At 40.5% G+C, this 12,346-nt stretch overlaps 1 protein-coding gene across 2 annotated transcripts in view; it reads left to right on the forward strand.

Moving 5' to 3' along the window:
* RIGI (RNA sensor RIG-I) overlaps positions 1 to 12,346 on the forward strand; it is a 55,376-nt gene that overhangs the window by 8,963 nt on the left and 34,067 nt on the right. Inside the window, exon 1 of one of the 2 annotated variants that reach the window (XM_072959265.1) lies at positions 10,986 to 11,201. The exons of the other annotated variant lie outside the window; for it this stretch is intronic. Coding sequence (XP_072815366.1) covers positions 11,096 to 11,201 — 106 coding nt within the window. The 5' untranslated portion in view covers positions 10,986 to 11,095. Of the gene's footprint in view, positions 1 to 10,985; positions 11,202 to 12,346 lie in introns of those variants that run through there. 2 annotated transcript variants of the gene reach the window in all.

The raw sequence follows: 12,346 nt of genomic DNA on the forward strand, positions 1-12,346 counted from the left end.
CAGCACAACTTGAATTAGATATGAATTTAGCCATCAGTTTGCCTTGCTACCATGTTCGCTGATTGTTCAACAGAAATTGGAATGCCTCCTGCCTGGCAGGTTCTGTAGGTTTTTAGGGATTCAGTCATAGAACAAAGCAGATATGCTCCCTGTACTCATGGGGTATGTGTGAGTATATGTGTATATATGAACTTTACAAACAATTCTCTGGAGAAGAAGTATTAATTTTCTGTAAGAGCATACAGTAGATACTAACTAGGAATAGATGTTATTACCAAAGGAGATGTGCAGAGACCCAAAGGCAGAGGGCAGCCTGACATACTCTAAGAACTAAAAGAAGGCAGGCTTAGCCAAAGGACAGAGGGTGTGGGCCAAGGTTTCTAGGCCATTCTTACAGTTTGTGTTTATCCTCATAGCAGTAGGAAACTGGTTTAAAATGACAGGAATCTAAAGTTGACATTGACAATTTTTAGTAAGCTCAGGCCTTGAGAAATTGTGGCAAGGCTGTGGTTGATCAAGGAATATACTTTGAAAATTATGAAATGACTGTGGTTTTCCTTCAGTTTTAAAACATAAGAATGCTATTTTATTCCACATTCTGCTTTTGCATGATGTCTTGTGAAAACCCATCTAAATGTTTTCAGTTTAACACAAGTGAAAACCTACCTTAATATGTGGCACCATCACATCATCCTCTTAGGTGTTCAAGCCAAAAATTTCCAAGTCTTTTGATTCTTTCTCCGTCAGCCCCCTCATCCAATCACCAAATGTTTGTCTAACATTTTTCTTTTTGTTAAGTGTACATATAGGTATTTATTGAAGTCTAGTCAGTTTACAATGTTGTGCCAGTTTCCGGTGTACAGCATAATGCTTGTCATACATGAACACGTATATTCGTTTTCATATTCTTTCTCACCATAAGTTACTGTAAGATAATGAATATAGTCCCCTGTGCTTTACAGTATAATCTTGTCTAAGATTTCTTATGTCCAGTCTGGGCAGCCGTGATCTCTCACCTGTACTGCCACAGTACGTCTGCTTGCATCCACTGTTTGCCTCTATCCGTTCTTGATGTAGCATTCAAAAGATCTTTACAAACTTTTTCTTTTCATTTTATTCTACTTAAGACATTTCAGTAGCTTCCTATTATTCTTAGGATAGTTATTAAAAGGAAACAAAAATCCGACATAATATGGATTACAAATCTCTGCCCAGTCAGACTTCAGTCCATCTTTAGCTCTTCTGTCACTTCATTTGGGCTCTGGCCACACTAGCTGTTTCAGGTCTGTGGAAGTACTGCTCCCTATGAATTCGGAGCCTTCATACGGAGCATTTTCCTTCTGCTGGAAACTGAATACCATCCTGGATGAACTAGGTTTCTGTTAAGGTGTGCCCCTTCACTCCATTATTTCCCGTCAGTGCCTTGTTCTCTTAGCAGCCCTGGGCTGCTTTAGCGCATGCATCACAGGTTGCATTTGATTACTAGATGTCTTCTCTCACCCGTCTTAAAGCTCTTTGGCAACTGTCAGTGTACAGCTATATCCCTTCTCTCTTTTCTTTCACATAAGATATGCTTATCACGTGAGTGAATAGGTGCTAGAGATTACAAAATTTGCCTAATACCTGCTTTCTGCTTTCACAGAACTCCACTCTAAACTTTTAGCCTAATGCTGTGTTCTTTTAGCTTGTTCATCCGAATCTGCTTTCCATGAAACACTTTTATTTTACCTCAGGTTTTCAATGTTTTTGTGACTTACTTGTGTAAAAGAAATGCAACCAGTCATCTGCCCTTGCTCATTCATTATTGCTTAGGTTCACAGCAGGAAAAATGTTATTATTACTTCCTAGTCTAAGTAGTCAAGTTCGGCTTCGGCTCTTGGAGGAGGTGTAGTAACCATGGGCAGTATGTACAAGCGGGCAAGGGTTTATGCAAGGTCAGCTGATGGCCCATCATGGTGAACAATTGCAGTCCCCTCTAGAGTGGGCTGTGGACACCTGAACCAGCCAGTAGTGCATCTCTGAACTTGAAAAATATTTCAGAATGTGCTTTGGGGTGCTGGAAACCACGTGCAAGCTGTCCAGGGTTGTTGCCAGCCCCATTGTCCCCACCAGTGGGGGCAGAGGATGATGAGCAATAGAGGGAGAGGGGTTCCTCCCCACAGACCAGATTTCATCAGGATTCAGAGCATGGGACCATTTCTGACATTAAGCTCAGACCTATATGCCTGCAAAATGGTAACATTACATTGTTAGGATTTGGAGGTGTGGATGTCACTGAGACCAGAATTTGTACAAACATCTGGTGATTGGTGCCTCTAGGAAAAACCCTTGTGGGAAACAATCATAATCATTATGTAACCTACTCTCAAATGGTTCAGAAAAAATACGTATATAGGTGGAGAGAAGCAATGATAAATTGTGACAAAATGGTAAAAAGTGGTGAACACGGGTAAAAAGACAGGAATTCTTTGTACTCTTTGTGATTTTTCTGTAACTTTGAAATAATTTCAAGACAAAAGTGTCTCTGCAGGCCTGCAAGGTTGCCTGTGTGTGAGAATGTGTCAGAGTGAGTTATCAGCCTTGTATACCCTGCAAAAGGGGGAAAAAATCACAAAGGCAAGCATGCACTGACAATTATAAAGCCACTTTCTGTGCTAGAACCGAAGCCACTAGACAATTTATGAGGCTGGGGCTGTTGGACATGAGGATCTTGTCTGAGATACAGTTAACTACTCTTGGTTCCAAGCTCAGAGGCAAGCTTGTGAGGGCATAAAATCAAAGGAGAGTTTGCTTTATTATTATTATTATTTTTTAATTTAGGATGGGAGGGAGAGAAGATTTTTGGGAAGGAGCCCCTGGAATAGGAAACATCGAAAATAAAGGAGAGTGATAACTGATGTAGCAAAATGGAAAGGGGACCCAGAGCACAGGTACGTGAGTGAGTGAGGGGAGAGGCGGAGGCAAATCTTCCTCCAGAGTGGCAGGAGTGAAAGTGCACAGGGACGCTGGTGTGTAGATGGTTAAGATAAGGTGGTTCATGCTCTAAAGCTTCTCTCTTCATGAAGTAGGAAGCAGTGCCATCTTCTGAGAAAGAGGAATCATGAGTAGGATCGGGTTTGAGGAGAGGAGTGGAAAAATGCTCCTTAGAGGCATGGAGAGAGGCTTAGCTAAGAATTGCTGATGAGTGTTGAGGCCTCACCCGAGATAATGGCATATCTCTCAGACCCTGAGTTTTGTGATTTTGCCCCGTAGCATTCAACAATATGGAAGTGAAACAGAAACTAACTTTGGACATCTAGTATGCACTCAGTATTTATACAGTGAATGAATAATGGCTGGGTTTATTTATCGTTGAAGTATTGCTGAATGTGAGTAGTAAGGGAGGCAAAGGAGTTGAGGGAGGTACTGGTACTGGTGAGTATTTCAAGGCATGAAATACAGGAATAGAGAGTGTAGTTAAATTGATGCATTCTGGTATCTGGGCTGCGTAGGGAAGGAAGTGAAGCTCTGAGTTGACTTAAGAGAACAGTGAGATATCAAAGGATGTGTTTTCCAGTGAGGATCAAGGAGGTATAGTTGGGGTAGGGGTAAGAAGACTGCAGGAATATTTTAGAGAACGCCTAGTTCCAGCCATGATTGGAAGGAACCAAAAGGAGTGGAGGCAACGGGTGATTGGAATTGAGGATAATGATCTATGAGGTTGCTCTACATGGAAGAACACTCAGTGATGGACAGAGATTTAGGATGGAGAAGAAAGTGGTATTATACTTTGTCCTTTAAACTGCACTTGTCTTCTGCCACGGCAGCCGGCTCATGCACAGAAGATAGCCACAGCTTGGTAAATAATGGATTAATTCCTCATTCTGAGTTTTCAGTCAATACCTGAATCTTTTAGGTGCTGGAAGACAGTAAGTGGGATATGGCCATTTAAAAAGTACAGTAAGATGGTTGTTACAGTATGAAAATTAGTAAATTCTTTCCTACTTTGCTTCCGAGGATATTGGGGGATGGTAAAATAACCATTGGGTCTGTGCCTGAGAAAAGCAAGAGGCAAGGAAAATGGGATTTAACTTAGGCCAAGGTCTGAATCTAAAGTCATCCCAATAGGAGCTGCAACTGCGATGTTTGCTGGAGCACTGGGTGATGTGCCTTCCGTGGGGTTGGGCTGTGATGGACAGGGAGATGTCTCGTAGGACCAGACTCTTTTTCTTGTGAGAGATACATGGTGACAATATTTAAGGTAGGAAGTACAGGAATAGGGATCGTTGGGGGAGGAAAATGAGTTCAGTTTGAGGCCGAGTTGCCTAGAGCTGTGTTAGTTATCATAGCTACTGGCCACACGTAGGTAGCAAGCGCTTGAAATGTGTCTAGTAAAACCGAGGACCTTGGGACTTTTGAATTGTTTTTATGTTTAATAGCCACATGAGGCTTCCACATTGGCCTGTACAGGTAGAGAGCATTTCCATCACCTCAGAAAAGTCTCTGTACAGCCTGGAATAGAGGATGCCCATGCAGATGATGATTTCCACGGGGTAGCTGGAGATACGAGTGTGCACCTTGGAGGAGCAGTTGGAGCTAGAGAGATGATTGAAGAGTCACTGGGAATAGAGTAGTAATGAAGCTGCGGGAAGGGATGAGATCTCCCGAAGAGGGGAGGTCCAGCAAGAAGAGAAGCAGATGTAAATGAGAATTCTAGGGACTACAAACTGTAAGGAGGCTGACAAAGGACGAGTAGCTTTCAAAAGAGACCCGAAGTGTTCCCTCTAGTTCCATATGCTTTCTTTGCTTCTAATTTTGTCTTGTATCTCCTGTGCCAAATGCAGTGTCCTGCACACGGTAGGACAGAAGTAGTTTCTCCAAGAGGTTAATCTTTATTTTTGTTTTATTTATTTTTTTATTGAGTTACAGTCGATTTCCAAGGCTGTGTCAATTTCTGGTTATTTTTAAATTCTTAGGCGTACCTTACTGTTATCTCCATGTGATCATTACATCAGGAAATGTTGCTCTGGGTAGAGCAGGTTAGGCTGCGTCCAAGGATGTCTAATATGATTCAGACAGGAGACAGGACTAGGAAGACAGTCTTTTGACCTTGCTCTGTCAGTCACTTTCCTTTATGCCCAGCGATGATTTTCTGGATTGTGTTTAAATCACTTCCTTGCAATACCCTGCAGTTTGCTTGCCTTTCTTCATTTTACCTAGTTCAGGGGCTGGCAGTCTTTCCCTGTAAGGGGCCAGATAGTAAATATTTTAGGCTTTATGGGCCATATGCAGTCTCTGTTGTATAGTTTTTTGGGTTTTTTCTACAATACTTTAAAAATGTTAAGACAGTTTTTAGTTTGCAGCCTGTTTAAAAACAAGCCACATGCTAGATTTGTCCTGCAAGCAATCGTTTGCTAACCTAGCAAGACCTCAATCTGGATGAACCCAACTCTTCAGTTGTCCCTGCATGCATCCTGCTGTGTTCCTGAAGGAAATCATCAGCTGTACAGGTTGGTGTCACCATAAAAATACCACCACCAGCCTCAACTTTGTATGGTACACATCAGTAGACAAGTTTATTATTCTCCCTCATTGGTGTAGTGGATATTTCACATCTTTCCCTCCTCCTCAAACCTCCCATTTCTCTCTTCTTTCCAAATCAGCTGGGCAGGTCTGGTCAGCACCAAGCTCAAGCAAACACAAACCCTGCTGAAAGGACTCAGCAGACCCTCTCCCTCACCTGACATGAATTTATCCAACACGTTTACAGAGTACTTACTATATGTCAGGTATTGCGAAAAGCACTTGGTATATGGAGATAAGTGAAAAAGAGTCTCCCTCTTAAGCTTAGAGTCTGACTGGAGGAGGGAGCAGACAATAAGGATGAGAAAACGTAAGTAAGTAACTGCCACATGTGAAGTAATACAAAGAAAGAAAAAAGAATCTCAAGACAGAAAATAAAGGACATTGGAAAAAACGGTAGGCAATGCTGCTCAACCTTTGAGACATATTTTAGACAGAGGAGTGAGTGGCAGCAGAAAGGAAGAGGGAAAAGAATGAAGGCTGCATTCCAGGTGTCTGATTTGAACACCTGTGGAAATGGTAGCACCATGACCTTTCTTCTCTCCTATCTGTGACACTCCCCTTCTTTCCTGGCCTTGGTCAGATTTTATGTACAAATCTGCCAGATGACTCTCTCTGGGACTTCAGTTCTTTCAGATTCATTCTCCACTATAATTGTTGGGATTTAATAAATCCATTGCTACTCAAGGCTCTGTTATTTCTTACTGGTAGCATAAAAGGAGGCATATCTTTATTTTTTTAAAAGGAATTTTTGATCTGATTTCTTCTCAGTTAAAAATCTCAACCCAACTAGTGGAGAATAGCTTGTATGAGAAAACAGTGATAAAAATGGACAAAATATAAAGAATAAGCATTTGAAGGCACTGAAAAAAATCAAAAGGCAGAAACAGGAGGGAATTAGACAATTGAAACTGTAGTGCATGAGAATTGCTTTTATTTGGCTTTTCTTCTGAGGGTTTTCCCCAGTCCACATGGAGGTTTGAACACAAGCGGAAAGCCACTGAATTAAAAGATGAACCCTGGGGCTGCCAGAGTAGCAATAGTAAGGGGGGAATTTCAGAAAGGAAACACAAAGGAGGACCCCTAAAATTTGTATATAACCTTCATTCAAGTCCTTAGCTGACCTTAAAATGCATCCATGCAGGGGAGAATCCAAGGGGCCCAGGTAAGCAACAGTGGAAAGGCTGGAAAAGCTCAACAGATATCTCAGCTGCCACCACAGGGAAGACAGAATTTGGAGTCTGAGTCCCACCAACTTGGAAAGGCAGTAGAAACACGCAGGGCTTTTCCTTGAAACTCCTACAAGGCCACACCTTAGCAGAAAAGACTATACCCAGGACAAAGGGATTCATCTTGCATTAAAGGCAAAACTGAAACAGACCCACCACAATGTGTAAAACAAAGCCTCCGTAATTTCAAAATGAGTAGCTGGTAGAACCACACTAGAACAAAATCAACACTCCCCAAAGTAATATAATAGAATACAGGGATTTTCCAACATACCTGTAATGTCCAGTGTAAATCAAAAAATTATTAGACATGAAGGAACCCACAGTCCAGAGAAAAAACAGTTACAAAAACATACTGTGCAATAATCCACATGATGGAATCAGCAGACAAGGACTGCTGATTTTAAAGACATTCTTAGAAATAGGTACATGAACTTAAAAGATGGCTATAAATGAAGGAACAGGTAGAGTTTCCCAGCTGAGAAAATGAAAGTAGGAAAAAAGAACCAGTGGCGATCTTAAAACTTTTAAAACCAATATTTGAAATGAAAAAGTCACTGGAAGCCTTAACATATTAGAGAAATCAGAAGGGAAATGACATCAGATGGAAAGAAACCAGTATATAAATGGGGATGAATAGCATCAGCATGGGAAAATAGGAAAGACTATCATTTTCTTATTTAAAAGACAACTGACTTTGTACAGTAAAGCTTATAACATTGTATTATGTGGTTTATAACATAGAAAAGTAAAAATTACAATAATATCACAAATGAAGGGCTGGGGTAGATGGAATTATATGGTTACAAGGATCTTATACTTTACCTGATGTGGGATAATATTTATTATAAGTAGACTGAGATAAGTTAAAGGTGCATATTGTAATCAATAGAGCAACTACTATGTATATACACATATCAAAAGCGAGAGATACAGCTAAAAGAAAACAAAAGATTATAGCTAAGAGAGATAAAAGTAAAAGATATATTTCATTAACCCAAATCAAAGGAATAGAGGAGCAGAGAAACAAAATCAAATGCAACAAACAGCATAATTGCAGTTGTAAACCCATATATAATTAAATGTAAATAGATTTAACGCTCCAATTAAAAGGCTGAGGTGGTCAGACTGGATAAAAAAGGAGCACCTACCTATAAGCTGTATGCTAGAGGTACACTTTAAATATTAAGAGAGGCTGAAAGCAGTAGGAGGGAAAAAGATAGACCATACAAATAGTAAGCATAAAAAAGCTGTTATGGGTTTTGTGATATTACATGAAATAGTCTTTGATATAATAAGTATCAATAGGGACAAGAAAACATTTCATAGTGATAAAAGACATAGTTTATTAGGAAAACAACAATCCTAAATGTGTATGCATCTAATAGCAGAGCTACAAAGTTTATGAAGCAGAAACTAACAGAACAAAAGGGGCACCTGGACAAATCAATCATCATAGTTGGAGATTTTTTTAACACCTTCTCTCAGTACTTGATATAACAAGTAGACAAAATTAGTAAGGTATAGGAAACTAGAACCAAACCAATAAGCCAACCTGACATAACTGAAATTTATAGAACATTATACCCAAGAACTGCAGAATACACATTCTTGTTAAGTGTACCTGGAACATATATCAAGACAGTCCATATGCTGGCCCATAAAACAAGTTCCAATAAATTTCAAAATGTTGAACTCTTAATGTATGCTTTTGGATAACAACAGTTTAAAATCAGAAGTCTCACATCAAGCTATATAGGAAATTCCCAATATTTGAAAAGGAAACAGCACATTTCTAAATAACTCATAGGTTAAAGAAGAAATCAGGAATTTTAGAAACTATTTCAAATGGAATGACATTGAAAACACAATATATCCAAAATGATGGGATGTTAGATACTCTCAGCTGAGAAAAGGGAAATTTATGGCCTCAAATGCTTATATTTGGAAATAAAAATGTATAACGTTAGTGATCTAAACTTCTACCTTACTAAAGTAGCAAAAGAAGAGCAAATTAAATCCAAAGGAACTAGGAGAAATTAATAACAATTAGAGCAGAAATCAGTGAAATAGAAAATAGATAACAATGAAACTAGCAAAGCCAAAGTTGGTTTTTGAAAAGATAAATACAATTGGTAAATTCCAGGCAAGACTGATTTTTTAAAAAGATAAAGGATAATAAGGAAGATCATGAACAACTTTATGCCAATAAATTGAATAATTTAGAGGAACTGGCAAAACTGATTTGACATTATCAGAATAGCCTTATATCTAGAAAATAAATTGAACTGTTACAATTTTCAAAGAAAACTCCAAGTCCAAATGTTTTTTTTTTAACATTTTTCATTGATTAATAATCATTTTACAGTGTTGTGTCAAATTCCAGTGTAGAGCACAATTTTTCAGTTATACATGAACATATATATATTCATTGTCACATTTTTTTCCTCTATGAGCTACCATAAGATCTTGTATATATTTCCCTGTGCTATACAGTATAATCTTGTTGATCTATTCTACATTTTGAAATCCCAGTCTATCCCTTCCCACCCCCCCAAATGGTTTTATTGGTGGATTCTGTTAATATTTAAAGAAGAAATGATACCAATTACACACAAACTTTTGTTTTTATGAGGCTAGCGTAACTCTGACATTACAAGAAAAGTACATTACAGACCAATATCCCTTATGAACATAGATAGAAAAATATTAGCAAATTGAATCCAGAAATATATTTTTAAAAAGGTGCTAACAAGACCAGATAGGATTTATCCCAAGAATTCTAGGTTGGTTTAATATTCAAAAATCAATCAATGAAATTCAGTATATTAACAGAATATATGACCAGCTCAATAGATACAGAAAAAAAATTTGAGAAGTTCAACAGCTATTCATGATTAAACAAAAACAAAAACAAAAACAAAAAACTCTGAGCAAACTAGGAATACAAGAAAACATCAATCTGATAAAGGACATCGAAGAAAAACCAACAGCCAACTTTTTACAGAGTCTAAGCTTGTACTGCTAATAACACGACAGGCCAATACATCGAGAGATGAGTTGTTGGGACAAGGAATAGCAGCTTTATTTGGAAAGCCAGCAAACCAAGAAGGTGGTGAACTAGTGTTCCAAAAAACTATCTTGCCTGAGTCAGCATTCAGGCTTATTTTATACTAAAAGGAGAGGGGGTGTGGCTGGTTGTTGCAAACTTGTTCTCTCTGGAATTCTTTGTTCTTGCAGCTGTCCATGTAGGTCTGGTCACAATGCTCCTATAAACCTCCAACAAGACAAATGTTATTCTCTGTCCTGTAACCTTTTATCTTTATATGAATGGGAAAGTGTTATACCTTTAAAGGTCAGAGGTCTTGAGGATGAGCTATACTGTACATTTCAGGCTGTAGGCAACGTTCATTTTTGAGATGATCATAACCGAAACGTAAAAGCTAAAAACAGAGACTCCAAAAAGAAAACAATATCTTTGTGACCTTGGAGGAGGCAAAGATGTATTTAAAAGCAGTAAACAAAATTTAAAAACTGATAAATATAGGTTTCACCAAAATAAATTTCTGGTTAAAAGATAACTTTAAGAAAATGAAACGATTAGTCACAGGCTGGGAGAAGACATTTGGAATACATGTATTTGACTGTAATGCACCGTTTCACCCTGGCAAAAACCCCAAACAAGCCCAACAAGGGAACAAAATTACTGAAAGTGTATTTCCTGAATGTGTATCACCTGGAGCTCTCTTACACTACAGGTGGGAATGCACAGCGGGACAGCCATTTTGGAAAACAGGTGACAGGTTCCTGCAAAGTTAGACACTGACCTCAGGACCCACACAACCTGGTGGAAGTGGTTACACCCGCATGCACGTTTCCAGAATTCATAGAATTGTACACGTAAAACCTGTGCATTTTATTGTATCTACACCTTAAACAAAAAGATAAACCAGAGCAAAACAGAAGGATAACTAAAATGAACACCGAAAAGCCGTCCCCAGGGGTCCTCTTGCGTCCCTCTGGACCAGCGAGCGCCCGCGGGCTGGCGAACCGAGCCGCTGGAGAGGAAAGGAAACCGCGCTGGAACGTGCGGGCGCGGGGGCTGGGCCGGGGGCCGGGCCGCGAGCCGGCGCTCAGCTAGTTGCAGTTTCGCTTTTCCCTCTGCCGTCCTGGTTCCCCGGTGACTCCGCCTCTCGGCGGCGCTGGGTGCGTTTCCTAGAAAACCCCTCCCGGCTCCGCGCCGGGCTTCCCTGCGAGCGGAGCGCGAGCGAGCGGAGGACCTCGCGGGGAGCCCAGCCGCCAGCATGACGACCGAGCAGCGGCGGAACCTGCACACCTTCGGGGACTATGTCAGGAAGATCCTGGACCCTACCTACATCCTGAGCTACATGGCCCCCTGGTTTAGGGACGGTGAGTGGTTCCCAGCGGCACCGGCCCTTTCGGGCAAGAAAACATCTCAGGGCTTGATTCCCACTTGCTTTTCCCGTTCTGTCGATCAACACAGGTAGCTTGCTAGGAACGCCGGGTTTTGGGCAAGATTTCCGCAGCATTTTAGATTAGAGATCGTCAGGGTTTGAGGAGCCCTTGGAGGTCCAGATGGGGAAACTGAGACCCTGGAAGGTGAAATGACTTGCTTAGGGGTGCATAAATATTTTGATTCAAAGTTGGAGAAACACGTCGCTGTCCATTTCTTTTATTTCTACTAATAATGAAGTCTACTGTGTGTTTGTTTTTGTGCTGACATCAGAGATTCAGAAATAAGATAGGAGACCTTCCTTTTAAAATACTTTACAGTATAAGGATTTGAAGGTGGGAGGTGGGTGAGGGCTTAAGTATACAAATAGTTACCAAGTGCTGTCAGAACTCCAAGTGAGTTGAGACTTAACGCTGCCAGATCTTATTTGCACTTTAAATAACTGGAAACTTGAGAGGAGCAAGACTTCCTGGACTGAATGGGCAAATCTGGACCTCCTTGTGGGACATCAGTAATGGCTGGGAGGTAGCACATCTAAGGGAAGGACAAACAGCAGGTAACCCTGGGAGCAAGAACTGGGTTTAGGAACAGAATTAACGACCTTAAAGGAACAGTGTAGGGTTGTGTGCCCAGGGAAGCTAGGATAGGTGACAAGGGAGGTTGCTGTTGTAGACTGAACTCTGTTCCCCCAAAGGGATATGTTGAAACCCTAACCCCAGATCTCAGAATGTGACCTTATTTGGAAATGGGATCTTTACAGAGGTAATCAGTTAAGATGAGATCATACTAGAGTAGGTTGGGTTCCTAAGCAAGTGCAATTAGTGTCCTGATAAGAAGACAGCCGTGTGAAGACAGAGAGCAACAAGGAGAAGCTCATGTAAAGACAGAGGCACAGATTATAGTGATGTGGCCACAAGACAGGCAAACAGAAGAGAAGGTAATGTGAAGAAAGAGCAAAGATTGGAGTGATGCGGCCACAAGCCAAGGAATGTCAGCAGCCACCAGGAACTGGAAGGGGCACGACTGTATTGTCCCCTAGAGCGTTCAGAGAGAGTGTGGTTCTGCCAACACCTTGGTTTCA

The sequence above is a fragment of the Vicugna pacos genome, chromosome 4 (assembly GCF_048564905.1).
Source record: "Vicugna pacos chromosome 4, VicPac4, whole genome shotgun sequence".
NCBI lineage: Eukaryota > Metazoa > Chordata > Mammalia > Artiodactyla > Camelidae > Vicugna > Vicugna pacos.